General features: G+C 48.5%; 1 protein-coding gene across 1 annotated transcript in view; it reads right to left on the bottom strand.

Moving 5' to 3' along the window:
• The window catches only part of TESC (tescalcin), a 32,928-nt gene extending 19,285 nt beyond the window's left edge, over positions 1-13,643 (bottom strand). The window contains exon 1 of the mRNA XM_082202928.1: positions 13,242-13,643. Coding sequence (XP_082059054.1) covers positions 13,242-13,299 — 58 coding nt within the window. The 5' untranslated portion in view covers positions 13,300-13,643. The remainder of the gene's footprint in view (positions 1-13,241) is intronic.
• Positions 13,644-17,004: the final 3,361 nt, after the last annotated feature.

Genomic DNA, 17,004 nt, shown 5'->3' with positions numbered 1-17,004 from the left:
CTTTCCTTTGGACTACATCAGCGAGACCAAGAGTCTTCCGTCTGGGCAGCCCAAGACCTCCATGCACACTATCCAGTCTTGCGCTCTGGAGAGGTCACTTTAATGCTGCTAACATAGTGACTTGACTTCACCTCCAGAAGTGCACTCCATTGTCTCTTGAGACAGATGATGCCAGCAACAAGTCAGATTAGCAAGTCTTACGAGCTAAAGGCATCTGAATTGTGCAAGGAATCAGAGGAGCTGGATGTCTCCCTCAGCACTGTTAGGTCACAGAGTACAGAATATGGTGCCTACCTAAGAATTAGAAGAAGCCAGAGGCAGAGGGAGGGTACGATGTACAGTGGTACCTCGGGTTAAGTACTTAATTTGTTCTGGAGGTCCGTTCTTAACCTGAAACTGTTCTTAACCTGAAGCACCACTTTAGCTAATGTCCTGAAGCAAAGTTCTTAACCCGAGGTAATATTTCTGGGTTAGCGGAGTCTTTAACCTGAAGCGTATGTAACCTGAAGCGGTATGTAACCCGAGGTACCACTGTATACTTGAATTTTTAAAATAAGTTCCTAGCCCTCATGGTTGTAGACTGAAATAAAACTCCAAAGCGCATAGCCATAAGAACGTAAAGTGAGCCAAAGTGGGGGCGGGAGAGAGAGACTAATCCAGCTTCCTGTTCCCACAGTGGCCAACCAGATGGGAAACCATGAAGCAGGATTTGAGCACAAGAGCAACTCTCCCCTTCTGTGGTTTCCAGAAATTGGATCCACAAGCGTCACGGCCTCCAACCATGGCAGCAGAGCAGAATGTATCCTTCGTGAATGTATCCCATCCTCTTTTAAAGCCACACAAATATTGAATGTAGGAGTAGGATCATGTATAACTGCTCTGATACCAGCATGAGCACAGATGTTCACAAATGCATAATAAAAAGGAATTCTGGAAGGGGCCCGTCAATTTTTCCTTCGTGCCATCTTCCTGACTGGGGTCAGGCAACTAGGGAAAGCCACAGACATCCCATGCTCCATCTTTCCAATTTTCCCCGCCCCCTCTAATCTAATAGAAAGCCTGGCTAGCAGAGCTTCCAAATCTGCAGGCACTCCCAGCTGTGTCCAAATAGACGCCTTATGAAACCCAAATTTAAAGACCTTGTTTATATTCAGCGGAGTGGCTTGTTAGGGATGCCAAAAGCACTTCCAATCAGACCGTTTGTGAGGATGCTGACATTTCAGGACACCTCTCTGATGATGCCTATAAATCCATGCTCACGTTAACTGCCAGCCCAGCCATTACCTAATTAACCATTAGGTAATGCAATTACTGTTAATTAGACGGGGCGGTTGCTCAAATAATAGGTTGAAACAGGAGGAGAAGCCCTTGCAGACCAAAATTTGTATTTGGGCTCTTTCCTTCCTGGGCAGCTTCGCCCCTTCTTAACCCACAGGACAAAACGCCTTCTCCACTTCTGACACCATTGCAGCACATGTTGCTTTGGAGACTGCCCTCTTCTCCTGTGTGCTTGCACCTGCACTGCTGTGGCGATGGCAGGACTCGTCCAGCTCTCAACTAATGGATTATAGCAGGGGTCAGCAAACTTTTTCTGCAGAGGGCCAGTCCACTGTCCCTCAGACCTTGTGGGGGGGCCGAACTATATTTTTTTTTGGGGGGAGAAATCCCCCCAACCCTCCCCTTCCTTCTCCACAGCACCAGACGAGCCCGGTAGCTGCTTACCTGTGCCTTGTGAGCGGCAGGGGCTGGCGGTGGCGGAGGGACGATGAGCGGCGCAAAAGGGCTGGCTCTGGAGAGGGGCTGCTTAAAATGGCGCTCAGTCAACCGTGGCTCAACAAAGCCCAGCCCCCTTCCTCCTCTAGGCAGGGCAGGGAGAAGCCAGGAGGGAGGAGGCACCGCGGTGTGTGTGTGTGTGGGGAATGGTGCAGCCCGAACAATCAATCTCCCCACGCCGATCAATGCGGCGATTCCCGGACCGTCCGCGGGCCGGATCCAGAAGGCAATTGGGCCGGATTTGGCCCCTGGGCCTTAGTTTGCCGACCCATGGATTATAGAGACCCCAGAGGATCTCGAAGGCTCTCTTCTCCAAAGTGAATGCCCAGAAAAGCAGAGGGCAAGAACCTGTAGCTCTCCAGATGTTGTGGGAACATGGGTCCAAACCTTGACACAGGAAGTTGCCTTATTAAAGACAGGTCACCGAGTCCATCAAGCTCAGTAGTGCCCACACGGACTGGCAGCAGCCCTCCAGGATTTCAGACAGGAGTCTTTCCCAGTCGGCTGCTGGCAATCAGTGCAGACAACACTGAGGTGGGTCCAACTGACCTCGCATAAGGCAGTTTTACTAAAGCATGGGGCATGGAGTTCCTAAGTTCCTAAAGTATGGGGCAGCCCAGGGCACTGGAGCCATAGTTCCTAACTTCATCCTGCATCTACCAATCATTCCACCACAGCACATGCCCTTCACATCTCCAGGTTTTTCTCTGCAAGTCATGAGGACTAGAAACTTAGGAAAAGCAGAGATTCTCAGGTTGCTCCATAGCACCTTCCACTCACAGAAGGAGGTTATGCCCCTTAGTACAACAGCAGTTTTTTTGGGGGGGGGGGCATTCCTCTTGCATCAGAGGGATTTTGATATTTCAAGACACTTCTCAGCTCATGCTTATAAAACCTCAATCATGTGGTTGCACCCTTCTGGAGAGACTTGTGCCATGGACACATTTTGATTTTTTTCTTCTTCTTTTAATAAATACTTACCAACAGGTGCATGTACCCTATTATTAAGGCCGAAGCCAAACACACAACCATTCATCAGAGCAACTGCTTTATTTACAGCCTTGCTGCAAGTTTAAACAATAGAGCGCCAACGAATTTTTACAAAACACTGCCACTGGGGATTTGCTTCCCTGTTTTTAAGTGATCAGTTCCTTCCAACCACTTCTGCTCCTGGAACAGCATCCGACTGCAGCCTTTTGTCAGGTCGCCACTCCCTTCTGCCATCACTGTAGCTGGTTTTGCTCCGGCGATGGAGAGCTGCCCCTCTGCACACTCACTTTTGCACTTCTGCAATTCCTGTTCAACCTGTACAGTTGTTGTTGTTTTTTTTAAAAGATGCAGGTTATAACATCTCTGTCACCTTTTGACCATAAAGATACCGAGCTCAAGTGAGGCCATTGCTGTGCCCATTATGAATCATGGCCAGTGAGAACTTTCCATTTTGCCTTTAGCCTTTTTATCACACATCCAGGGCGTGGGCCACTCGTTTCCTTATCTGCGGTTTGGGAACAGCTGAACTCCTTAGCCTGCAGGTACCATTGTCTAGCCAAGGGGTTTTGCATGCACTGCCCTCCACTGCTCTAAGGGTTGGGCATTCCAGGGAGAGCTGGTTGAAGGCATAGATCCATACAGTGCTTTTCTTACAAGAGGGACAGGTCCCCAGAGCCAGTGTGGTGTAGTGGTTAAGAGCGGTGGACTCGTAATCTGGGGAACCGGGTTCGCATCTCCGCTCCTCCACATGCAGCTGCTGGGTGACCTTGGGCTAGTCACACTTCTCTGAAGTTTCTCAGCCCCACTCACCTCACAGAGTGTTTGTTGTGGGGGAGGAAGGGAAAGGAGAATGTTGGCTGCTTTGAGACTCCTTCAGGTAGTGATAAAGCAGGATATCAAATCCAAACTCTTCTTCTTCCAAACTCTTCCCAGAAGCAAAAGAGCACACCCTAAAAGACTTCCTTAGGGTTCTTTTTCCAGCTGAGTGCTGTAGCCACAGTGCGGAACCTCAAGCCTGAATGCGGCCCTCCAGACCTCTCGATCTGGCCCTTAGGACTCTCCTCAGGCCATGCCCCTGCTCCTCAGGCCACACCCCTTCCTTGACCTTGCTTTGCACCCTCCTTGAGTGTTTTCGCCTGGCTGGGATATGTCCTCGAACTCTGATAATGTTTACCCAGATGGAGGATAAGTGAATGTGTTTGTGGGGAGAAACTAGCCCAGGCATCCCCAACCTGCAGCCCTCCAGATGTTTTGGCCTACAACTCCTATGATCCCTAGCTAACAGGACCAGTGGTCAGGGATGATGGGAACTGTAGTCCAAAACATCTGGAGGGCCGAAGGTTGGGGATGCCTGAACTAGCCTACTGTACAAAGGTGAATTGCCTGTCAATGCTCCACCCACATTTGCCTCTGGCCCCGCCCACCACTGGCATGTGGCCCCCGATTGGCCGCCTACACCTATTCCATATAACGAAGGCCTTCCCCTTCCTGCTGATTACATTGCAACTCCTTCTTCCTCTCTGAAATGAGAACATGGGGCGCGTTCTCCAACCACCAGCTCACTCTAGAAGCTTCATCTGACTCTCAGCCAGTAATTAAGTTATACAGAAGATAAATGTCTCTTCGTTCAGCACCACACAGAAGGATCTCCTGACTCCCAGAGAGGTAGGCTGCCGACTGAAGTGTGTACCATGTTCTACCCACTATGGATTTCAGAGGAAAGGTCTTTTAGTTAGGAGAAAAGGCAGTGTAATGGTTTCCCCAGGGGCTTGCCGCTTTGCGTAGAAGGCATTTTGACGAGCCACCACCGAGGGCTGCAGTGAGAAGTGCCCCTTCAGCCATTCCATAATTGTTCTGTAAGGAACAGTAGCGATGTCTTCTGGCCCGGGCAATTTCGAACATCTCCTCTCCACAGACGCTGAAGAATATCGCCCTCTTCTTGGCATCTTCTTTGTTGGTGACTGCTTTATATACATTATTTACACAATGGGCCCCACGTGATTGGCTAATTCTGGGATTCTCCTGTAGGCCAATCAGGTTGCGGATTCACTTCCACCTGGAGTTGGATTGGGTGGCTCCTGCGGACCAATCAGACTGCTGCATTCTGGATTCTATTGTTCTAGACCAATCAGACTGCTGCATTCTAAATCCTATTGTTCTAGGACCAATCAGACTGCTGCATTTTGGATCCTATTCAACTCAGTACATAACAGGCAAGTAAGAGGCAATACGACAGAAGTGTATAAAATTAGGCCTGGCGTGGAGTGAGTGGACAGAGACGAGTTTTTCCTCCCTCTCTTCTAACACTAGACCTTGCAGACTTCCAATGAAGATTCCAGGCAGATAAAAGAAAGGACTTCTTCACACAGTTAAACTGCAGGACTCCTTCCCACAAGAAGCAGTGATGGCCACCAATTTGGATGGCTTTAAAAGAGGGTTGGACAAATTCATAGACAACAAATAAGACTATCAGTGTCTACTAGTTGTGATGGCTCTGCTCTGCTTCCATTGTCAGAGGCAGCAACATGGACCACATGGTGCAGCTGAAAAAAAGGCTCCCACAATAGATGAAAAATTTACATGTATGTACAATAACAAAATAGTGATGATAAAATGTTAATAATAATAATAATAATAATAATAATAATAATAATAATAATAATAATAATAATATAGATTAGTGGAGGCAATACTGAGCTAGATGGAGAAATGCTCCGACTTCCTGTGTTCCTAATTCACAAAACATTTCGCCACAATAAACTTACAGGGCAGCGCATGGAGAGGTAGATTTTAACAAAGGAGTTCAAAGCCAGAGTGCTTCACTGTTGAAACAGGTGCACCATCAGGAAATTCTCTTCCCTTCTTTTTAACTCAAATCTGTTGTACCATAACTCAGCAGAGCACCCAAAAGAAAAATCTCTCCATGCAACACCCATTCAAATATTTGAAGACTGTGAGCTTATCGCATCTTATTTATTCTCCCTGCTCCCTGAAATGCAAACAGCAACTTGGGAGTTGCATTTTCTTTTTTTGGGCAGGGACTCAGGCAGAGACAGAATGCGAACCTCTTGCCACTGCATCCCTCGCAGTCCTGAGGCTGCTACTTGTATAATGAAGGGGCCGAAATGCAGGTTAGCAGCATCAACACGACTCAAGTCACATAGAAGGCGTGCTCACATGTTACACTGAACACAGGTGCCAGCTGTCTCCACACACACATGTACGTTGTGCGAAAAAGAGTGTACAATTACAGCTCCAACTGTTGTATACACAGACTGCACACCTGTTGAATATCACCTGTGAATAAATGTTTACAGCTCCAGTGTTTGGGCACACAGATTGTGTGGCCCTAAGGTAGAATTTGTGGTACGCGGGTGGTGCTGTGGGTTAAACCACAGAGCCTAGGACTTGCCGATCAGAAGGTCGGTGGTTCGAATCCCCGTGACGGGGTGAGCTCCCGTTGCTCGGTCCTGAACACCTCAACACAGGTGCCAGCTGTCTCCACACACACATGTACGTTGTGTGAAAAAGAGTGTACAATTACAGCTCCAACTGTTGTATACACAGACTGCACACCTGTTGAATATCACCTGTGAATAAATGTTTACAGCTCCAGTGTTTGGGCACACAGATTGTGTGGCCCTAAGGTAGAATCTGTGGTACGCGGGTGGTGCTGTGGGTTAAACCATAGAGCCTAGGACTTGCCGATCAGAAGGTCGGTGGTTCGAATCCCCGTTGCTCGGTCCTTGCTCCTGCCAACCTAGCAGTTCGAAAGCACGTCAAAGTGCAAGTAGATAAATAGGTACCGCTCTGGCGGGAAGGTAAACGGCGTTTCCGTGCGCTGCTCAGCCAATAAAGTGAGATGAGCGCCGCAACCCCAGAGTCGGTCACGATTGGACCTAATGGTCAGGGGTCCCTTTACCTTTAAGGTAGAATTGGCTTGAAAACAGCCTTGGATACCAAAAGTCAGCTATAGGAAGAAGCCACCTGAGTCAACTAACCATCACCTAAGAGAGAATGTTCTATTTAGAGCGTCTTCTTTCTCGATGCAGCCCACCACCATGCCTCAGCAAATATGCTTTATTCCCAGAAGAGAAGACTGAAATAAACATTTTTAAAAAACGGCTGAGCAAACTATTCTTTCGCAAGAAAAGGGTCAGAAATACCTTTGGCTCAGAGCAACACCCCCCCCCCCCACGCATTTATTTGCTGCCTGTTAACTGGGCCAGGCACCTGAGCTTTGGCTAGAGATAGAAAAAAGGTAAAGTTTGATTTGATTCCCTGTATTTCTGCGCCCCTGTTCATTCAAACGGATCTCAAAGCAGCTTCCAAACAAATAAACAACAGTAACATAACAAAGAACAGAACAGAACGTCACAAAGGCAGCATAGAGCCTATAAAACAATTAACACATCACCAATAAGGCAATTGCAATCTATAAAATGTTATGAGCCAAACAGGAGCTAAAAAAATAAATAAGCTAAGCATCACAATTATCCCATCCAGCAAAGAGTTACATATGGTGTGAAAGGGCTCGCTCTGTCTGTCTGTCTGTCTGTCTGCCTCTTTCTGTGTGAGAGTGTGAGAAGAGCATACAAAGAGCACTGCTGGATCAAACCCATGGCCTGTCTAGTCCAGCAACCGCTTTTCACAGTTGCTTATTCAACGCCAGTTCAAGCTGCTTTTTTTCAGGCTTGTCTGTGAAGAATTTCCTCAGTGCTGTCCCTGCCGTCCCGCCCCCCCCCCCCCCGCTTCCTGAGAGGCCCTCTCCCTCACCAGAACATATTATGTGAATTTATATACAGAATGGGGGGGGGAATCCCATATATTTCAGAATAAGCGGGCTTCTTCCAAAGTTAAGAGCATTGATTGGAGACTCTGTGGTCCCATCAATTTTGTACATTCCAAGCAGCATTTTGCCACTTTAAACAGCCATGGCTCCCCTCACAGAATCCTGGGAACTGTAGTCTGTTAAGGGTGCTGAGAGTCAGTAGGAGAATTCCTATTCCCCTCACAGAACTACAATTCTCAGAGTAGTCTAGGAATTTTCTTCTGGGAAAAGGAGTTCTCTGAGGGGAGAACTCAGACATAAACACACACACAGGCACACCTGTTTCGTACATTATTCTTTGGGAGAACGGCATCCTGAAATTGGGAGAAGTGAAAATTTCAGTGCACAGATGTGTTTCAGTTCACATATTGTTTCAGAATATGCTTATTAGGGAGGTTTGTGTCTACATCCGAACCAGACCAAATCTCTCCCCATTCTTAAATAATAATAAAAATATTTATATGCCGCCCATCTGACTGGCTTGCCCCAGGCACTCTGGGTGTCTCCCAAAAGAATATTAAAAACACAATAAAACATCAAACATTAAAAACTTCTCTATGCAGTTAAAAGAGCTGCATTTCATAGTGGTTTACAAATTGATACACCACATTTACCATTTAAACAACAACAAGCACAACAAAAACCCCACACCCAACAGCAGGAACAACAGAAATCAACAACGGATGCCAAGAATAAAACAGAGCAGAGCAAAGATTACTAATTAATTCCCTAAGGAAACATATAGGATCACCGGGGACATTTCTGAATTGCACTTGCTGCAGCGCCTTCAAGATTAAGAAATCAATTGTTTCCGAGGGCTTGGATCCTCTTCATCAGAGGCACTTGGTGCCATAATTCTTTATTCGTTCATTTGTTGTAATCTTTAAAACAAGAGCTTTGCTGGATCAGGCCAATGGCCCATCTGGACCAGCATCCTGTTCTCACAATAGCCAACCAGATACGCCCCCCCCCCCCCGAGAATCCTGCAAGCAGGACCTGAGCGCAACAGAAACTCTCCTCCACTTGTGATTCCCTTCAATTGGCATTCAGAGATACTGAATTTCAAGGAAAGGCAGGGTATATTTTTTAAAGGGCGCAGCACATTGATGCTTCGGCAGCTAAACCTGTTCCCTGCCCTCTTGGGACCCCAGCCATTGAGGACAGTGGCACAGCAAATACACTTGCATGTGCACACACAGATAACATGCGTTCCCTATCTTAGGTTGCACAGTACAAGGAAAGGGAATTTGGGGCCATTCGAAGGAACTGTTGGCAGTGCAGCAGCAAAGATCTTCCTCGGTGTAATTTAAGGGTTTGTTCTGCCAGCGTTTTAAAGTCAATAAGCTAAGAGGGGGCCAGTGGGTGGTGTTGCTCAGCAGAGTGCCATGACCTTCGCTAGGGCAGCGGATGCTCTGATTGGATGAGGGAGGTTTCCTCTGTATGGGTTATTTTTGTTCAGCATTTTCTTAGTTCCTGAACTAAGAAAGACAGAACCTCTCTGCCCTTCTCTCCTCAAATCATTTTTTGTTTGGTTTGCTCTGTCCGCTGTTATCAGGGCTCTTTCCGATGGGATTTGTGTCATTTAAGTGATTTTCCTAACGGGACAGGCCACATATTTGGGGAGCAGGGCTTGTCCGAAAAAGGAAGGAAATGTTGGGCCGATGTAATAAGCAGAAATTGAAATAACCATAAGATGTATGCACTCCCATCTGACCTCCTGGTTATTTTTAATTGGCTATGTTAGACACCTGCTCTTAATAGATAAGGAAATTGACTTCCGCATATTAAGAGCTGCCCACATAGCATTCTGATACCACTGGAAAAAGATAAGAACTCTGACAGGAAAAGACGGGTTAACTCAAGTCTGAGGGAGAGCAAACATGGTAAAACTAATGAACTAATGAATTAAGAGTAAGAGGGAGGTCAGCTCTACAATTGCTTTGTAGAAAAAACAGTCTATTTCTAATGTACTGGTCTAATAAAGTGCAAGATAATGCATATCCATATACAGTCCTAAGCCATAAAAATTGAAACTGTTCACTGAAGTAATATATACAACCCATTTCTGGTGTGTACAAGATGATTAACTTGTCTCATTACTGGGAATGTATTCTGCTGCTTCTTTTCTTCCAATGTCACAGTTTGCTGGTGTTATATCTTCAAAGTAATACAATGGTACCTCGGGTTAAGAACTTTGTTCTGGAGGTCCCTTCTTAACCTGAAACGGTTCTTAACCTGAGGTACCACTTTAGCTAATGGGGCCTCCGCGATTTCTGTTCTCATCCTGAGGTAAATTTCTTAACCCAAGGTACTATTTCTGGGTTAGTGGAGTCTGTAACCTGAAGCGTCTGTAACCTGAGGTACCACTGTACTACAGCTATTATTATGGCTATTGTGACTCTTACTACAACTCTTACTTCTGTTATCACACAGCACATAGTTCAACTATGGAGCTCACTTTCTATGATAACCATCTTCAAATAGCCGAAGGGCCATCACATGGAAGAGGAAACAAGCTTGTTTTCTGCTGCTCCAGAGTCTAGGACCTGAACCAATGGCTTCAAGTTACAAGAAGGAAAATTCCAACCAAACATCAGGAAGAAATTTCTGGCAGTAAGAGCTGTTTGACAGCAGAACGGTCTCCCTCAGAAAGTGGTGGGCTCTCCTTCCTTGGAGATTTTAAAGCAGATGTCAGATGGCCATTCCATCATGGATGCTTCAGCAGAGATTCCTGCATTGAAAGGGGTTGGACTAGATGACTCTTGGGTCCCTTCCCACTCTAAGATTCTACGATTCTCTCTCTCATAACACCAGAACTTGTGGGCATCCGATGCCACCAAATGTGGAGGTAGAGCATAACCATCATGGCTAGGTAAAGGGACCCCTGACCATTAGGTCCAGTCATGGCCGACTCTGGGGTTGCGGCGCTCATCTCGCTTTACTGGCCGAGGGAGCCAGCATACAGCTTCCGGGTCATGTGGCCAGCATGACTAAGCCACTTCTGGCAAACCAGAGCAGCGCACGGAAACGCCGTTTACCTTTCCGCCAGAGCGGTACCTATTTATTTACTTGCACTTTGATGTGCTTTCGAACTGTTAGGTTGGCAGGAGCAGGGACTGAGGAACAGGAGCTCACCCCCGTCGCAGGGATTCGAACCGCTGACCTTCTGATCGGCAAGTCCTAGGCTCTGTGGTTTAACCCACAGCGCCACCCGCGTCCCTAATCATCATGGCTAGCAGCCGCCAATAGCCCTCTCCCCCATGAATTCATCCATTTCTCTTTCAAATACATCCAAGTTGGTGGCCTTCACTGCCTCATGGGGGAGAGAGTTACGCTGTTCCACTGTACACTGTGGACTTTCTTTTCTCTGCCCTAAATCGTCCAACAGCACCGAGTTGGGGATGAAGTGGATGACCACCAAGTTAGGTGGCTTTAAGGGAGCATTGGACAAAATTCATGGAGGACCAGGCTATTGATGGCTAGTAGCTTCTGAATACCAGTTGCTGGTGGGGAGGGAGGGAGAGTGCTCTTGCGCTCAGGTCCTGCTTGCGAGTTTCCCATTCAGGCATCTGGTTAGCCACTGTGAGAGCAGGATGCTGGACTTTATGGGCCATTGGCCTGATCCAGCAGGCTCTTCTTAGGTTCTTACCACTATTAAAAAGGGAACCTTTGGTCCTCTAGGTGTGCTTGGACTTCATCAACCTCAGCTGGCATGGCCAATAGCCAAGGGATGATGGGAGCTGCAGCTCAACCCTAGGAGGGCCACAGGTTCCATTCTGTTTCCGACCAGTTTTCCTATGTCTACAAATGGAATCTGCAGCTGGCTGCGTAGCATGGGTTGCTGGCACCCGGGGTGGGGAAAGTGTTGTGCATGCCTGGTGGACTAGGCAGCTGGGGTGGGAGCATGTACCAGGAGGGCACATTGTCAGGGTGAACAGAGCCCACCTCGCAACAGGCTCCTCGTCCGCTGCCTCCACTCACCTGCCCACTAAATCCACCCACCCACCTGCCGCCATGCCTCAGGTGCCAAGGCTCCATGCCTTTTGTGAGGGCACCCCCATAAAAAATGCACCTGGGGCCATGACTCCCTGCCCCCCCCATGCTACACCTCTGTCTGCAACATAATGTGGCCATTGGGAAGGACTCTATTCAGGGTTCTAGCTGGCCATAGCTCAGTGGCAGAACATGTGCCTTGTATGTAGGAGGCCCTGGGTTCCATGCCCAGCAACTCAAGGCAGGTCTGGGAGACAGAAAGCCTGACTGAAACCCCAGAGAGCCACTGCCAGTCAGTGTAGGCAATACTGATCTACATTGACTGTTGAGGAGCACTTCCTTATCCTGTTTTTTCTTCCACCCCCAACTGCCTTCTTGGAAATGTGGCTTTTCTTTTTTCAGATTACGTTTGCAGTTCTGCAAAACTTGGGTTTTCCTGAAATGAAGCAATGGTTCCACTGTGCATTAGACGGCTGGGGGGGGGAAATGCCTTGGCTATTAAGTTTGCAAGATGGCGGGAGTATGATAAGCTTACTGGGTTTTGGCAAAGCCTGTTTGATGTCTCCAGTATTATGGGCCGGACATCGAACCCTCCCTAACGCTGTTCTGGACCCCCTGTCACTAGACACCAACCAAGACCCTCCCCTATACATGAGACCCAGCTGCCAGGCTGTGTTCACCTCTACCCATCTAGAAATCACCTCCCCTTGGAAAGACCCCAAAGGAGATGGCAGGAAGTTCAGGATCTGGCTCTTTCCAAGCATATAACACAACACAAAAGGGCCAAACTGAACATGATCGTTTTGACAAAAGTGTGGCTCCCATTGATCAGCTATGCAAACCAAAGTAATTTTGATACCACACCAGCTTCTTGCTGTTAATTATGGAGAGGCTATGTCATGGGCAGTTGAAGCCTTGGCAATGCAGTCAATCATTTGGTTATTTGACAGTGTCCTCACTCAATGTTCCCTTCTTAATGTGGCTAAGATATGCAGGGTTCGTCAGAGCCGATGAATGTCATTTTATGTTAAAACCATATCTATGCTCCTATATACATATAAAGGTAAGGCTGTCATCACGCAGCCCCCATTGGAGGATTTGTAGTCCAAGGTGTGTGGGTTGGCGAGCAACATGGGTGGCACCAACAGCCGTGTGTGTGTGTGTGTGTGTGTGTGTGTATCTATATATCTCCATATAAAAGTATGCAAGATACAGATGCATAACTCCAGGCTCTGAACAGAAAAGCCGGTTGCACATGCCAACAAGCACTCAGAAAGCCCCGAACCGCAGCCTGCAGACACAAAACGCTTTGCGAAACTGGTGGTCTCCTTTGCAAACTTCCTCTTCCCCCCAGCTGAGCGGCTTCTGCTAGATGCCATCACTTGCATGCACGGACACTGCCAGGATTTCAAACACATTGCTGAAAGATAAGCCCTCCTTCTCTCACCCACAGAGGAAAAAGCCCGGAGTTGCTCAAGCTGTCAAGCCACATTCTTGCGCCAAGGATCAGCTGCCCTTGGGATGTGCAGGGAGGGGAGGGGGGGAAATGGAAGGGAAAGAGGGAGAAAGCGCAAAACCCTCTCTTCCCAAGTCCTGCAGGGGAGGGAGGTCACTGGGGAGCGACGAGAGGAAAGTTTAGCAGCTGTATACTCACAGCCCGTCTTGTCTGCAAGCTCCTGGATTTCGTCCGGCACCGAGTGGGAAGAGCCCATCTCTGCAAAGGCGGTTGCAGCTCTGGATAAAATCCAGGGCCCCGGACGTGGAGGGAGAGATGAACAGCTGAAGTGCAGGCAAGTTCAGGATAGTCCCGGCGACTCACAAATCAGCAGCGCCGGCGCAAGAGAGCAGGGGGACTGACTGCAGGTGCAGCCTCAGCTACATCAGCCAAGACTTCCTTGCAGGGGCTGGCGAGTTTTAAATCTCGAGGAAGCAGGAGCCACTAATAGAGAAGGAGGGAGAGAAAGAAGACTTCCTCAGGGTCCAAGAGCCTGCCACGCTCCAGGCACACCTGAGGAACCCAGCGCTGATTTCTCTCGCCATCACCAAAGCCAACCCCACTGGGAACGCGCTGTCTTCTGTTTGTTCCAGGCAAAAATCTCCTGGGGGAGGCAGTCATGGTAACAAGGAAAGTGCCACACCACATCCAGCGCTTGAGGGGTGTGGGAACTGGCAGATATTTATCTGCTTTAGCCACTAGCCCCTACAATTTACTCCATCCCTGCTTGGCAGAGCGTGAGACTCTTGAACTCAGGGTCAGGGATTCGAGCCCCACTTTGGGCAGAAAAATCCTGCCTCACCGCGGGGGGGGGGGGGTGGACTAGATGACGCTTCCAAGTCTATGATTCTATGCTGTACATGTTTCCTAAAGGTAAAGGTAAAGGGACCCCTGACCATTAGGTCCAATCATGGCCGACTCTGGGGTTGCGGCGCTCATCTTGCTTTATTGGCCAAGGGAGCCGACGTACAGCTTCTGGGTCATGTGGCCAGCATGACTAAGCCGCTTCTGGCGAACCAGAGCAGCACACGGAAACGCCATTTACCTTCCCGCCAGAGTGGTACCTATTTATCTACTTGCACTTTGACGTTCTTTCGAACTGCTAGGTTGGCAGGAGCAGGGACCGAACAATGGGAGCTCACCCTGTTGTGGGAATTTGAACTGCTGACCTTCTGATCGGCAAGTCCTAGGCTCTGTGGTTTAACCCACAGCGCCACCCGCGTCCCGTACATGTTTCCTAAAACATTTCAAAACAAGGACGCAAGAAGGGCTGTGGTGGATGAGGTCCAAGGCTCACTCAATACAGCATCTTCTTGTCACCTTGGCCAGTCAGATGCCTCTGGGATGGGAAGCCTGACAGCAGCACCTGAGCCCCACAACACTCTCTCAACTTGCTAGGAATCACGAGGAATCATTCTGCTTCCAACAGGGGCACAGAACATTTACATCGTGCCTGCAGGAAAGCTGCAAGCAGGATCCGACCGCAAGAGCGCTCTCCCTTCCTATGGCTTCCAGCAACTGGCATTCAGAAGTATCGCTGCCTCAGACTGTCAAGGCACACTACAGGACCGTAGAGCTGTAGAGTTGGAAGGGACCCTGAAGATCATCTCATCCATGGGTAGGCAAACTAAGGCCCGAGGGCTGGATGTGGCCCAATCGCCTTCTAATTCTGGCCCTTGGATGGTCCGGGAATCAGCGTGTTTTGACATGAGTAGAATGTGCTCTGGGGTATCTGTGGGGCCTGCTTGGTGTTTTTTCATGAGTAGAATGTGTGCTTTTATTTAAAATGCATCTCTGGGGTATTTGTGGGGCATAGGAATTCATTCTTATTTTTTTTCAAAATATAGTCCGGTCCCCCACAAGGTCTGAGGGACAGTGGACCGGCCCCCTGCTGAAAAAGTTTGCTGACCCCTGATCTCATCCAACCCTCCTGCAATGCAGGAAAATTCAGCTGTCCCATACGAGGATCAAACCGGCAGCCTTGAAGTTATCATCACCATGCTCTAACCAATGGAGCTATCCCAGCTATTGTGTCTTGTAGACATTGACAACCGTCTCCTCCATGAATTTGTCCAGTCCTCTCTTAAAACCACCCCGGCTGGGGGCTGCCGTCATGACATCTTACGGGAGCCACTTCTGCAGTGGCTAACCAGGATCCAGTGGGAAAACTCTCAGCAGGATTTGAGCATGAGAGGACTCTCCCCTCTGTGGCTTCCAGAGCCCACGACAGGCAGAGCCAGCCCAATTGGTTATAGGAAGGCAGGCAGGCTGGTGGGGACTGGCTGAGGGCATGTTGAGATTGGTGGGGCAGTGCCCCCATCTGCCCTAAGGAACAGCCTCCGGTGAGATCAGTTAAGAGACGGCCTCTATGATCCCAAAGGTTTCAAGGAGGAGAATTAGGAGCAGAATGTAGTTTGTTTGTAGCTTAGGGTTGGAGGACTCTTATCACTTTCAGTTTCTCCTTTTTCATTTGTTAATCTCAGTTCTCCATATCAGTTTATAGTTAAAGCCTCATCAGCATTTCAGTGCGAATTCCTCCCGAAACATGCATTTCTGCACGCAGTTTTGCCATAATGTACACGTTTTTGCAAAGCCATCTCCCCTAACTTAATGCATTTTGTCTGCTGTTTTCATTTCATATGTGGCCAGGGCCAATGTTACCTGAAAGATCAATATCTCCCTTTATGAACTTGAGAGCGAGAGAGGAGCAGCCGCAGCCATTGAAGCTCCATGGTGCTGGGGCAAGGCCTCCTCCCGACGTTGCACGCATGATGTCATAGGTGTGTGTCATACATCACATGTGTGATGCCACACGTGCGACACAACGCTACCCCCAAGTCTTTGGCCCAAGGCAGCGCCTCTGGCTAGGTAACTTGGCCTTGCAACACAAGCTGAATCTAATTTCTCCTTCCCTTTAGCCCCTGGTCCAGGCCACACACCCTGGGCTTTTATGCCACCATGCCTCTTGTCTGGAGACTTCTAAAAGCTTCCCCTTCTTCTCCTCCTTTCAGCTGCTGCTTTTGGAAGTGCAAAAACATTTTAGGAGAAGCTCAAGGAAGAAGCAGATGATCAAGTCTCTGCCTCTGCCAATAAGTCTTCCTCTGCAATTCATTTCTTGGCCTCCTGCCCGCTTGTCTAGAGAGAATTATGGAACACGCTGTTTCAATGGTGCAGGAGACTAAAAAACAAAACTTTGCAGCCTTTTTTGTTCTAACTGAAGCTTGTTACGTTCAAGAGAAGGGGTGTGGCCTACCTTTTTGGCCCAGCGGGCCAGGTTGCTGTCTGTCCCCAGCCCCCTGTAGGACAGGTTTGATTGGTGGGTGGGACAACCCACCTGTCAATCACCCAGCATGATGATAGACAGCTGGGTTGTTCCGCCCACCTGTCAAAGTCCCTTGTGCGGTGTTTCACAACTGCCTGACCTGCTATTCACCTCACAGAGCAACGTTTCTCAGAGTGGTTTGACAGTCAATCCCTCTTAGCTGGGAATTCTGGGAATTGTGAGGGGGAACAGGGGGTTTTCCTAACACCTCTCAGCACTCTTATCAAACAACAATTCCCATGATTCTTTGGGGGAAGCTGTGATGGACAGACCGTTGGGTCAACCTCTAGGACACTCTCAGCCAACCATGGCAGGGATGAGAAGCGTCCCATCAGGCGGGAGAGAGGATGGAAAAGGCTCATTTTGACAGTTTAACTGCCAGATATGGCCTGGTTAGGAAAGCAGTTTAGGGCGCTTAGGGGTTTGTCCAATATGAAGAAGAAGAAGAAGAGTTTGGATTTGATATCCCGCCTTTCACTCCCCTTCAGGAGTCTCAAAGCGGCTAACATTCTCCTTTCCCTTCCTCCCCCACAACAAACACTCTGTGAGGTGAGTGGGGCTGAGAGACTTCACAGAAGTGTGACTGGCCCAAGGTCACCC

This window comes from Podarcis vaucheri, assembly GCF_965113315.1.
Source record: "Podarcis vaucheri genome assembly, chromosome: 16".
Taxonomy (NCBI): Eukaryota; Metazoa; Chordata; class Lepidosauria; order Squamata; family Lacertidae; genus Podarcis; species Podarcis vaucheri.
The sequence above is the reverse complement of the archived record's forward strand: the minus strand, read 5'-3'. Positions and strand labels throughout refer to the sequence as shown.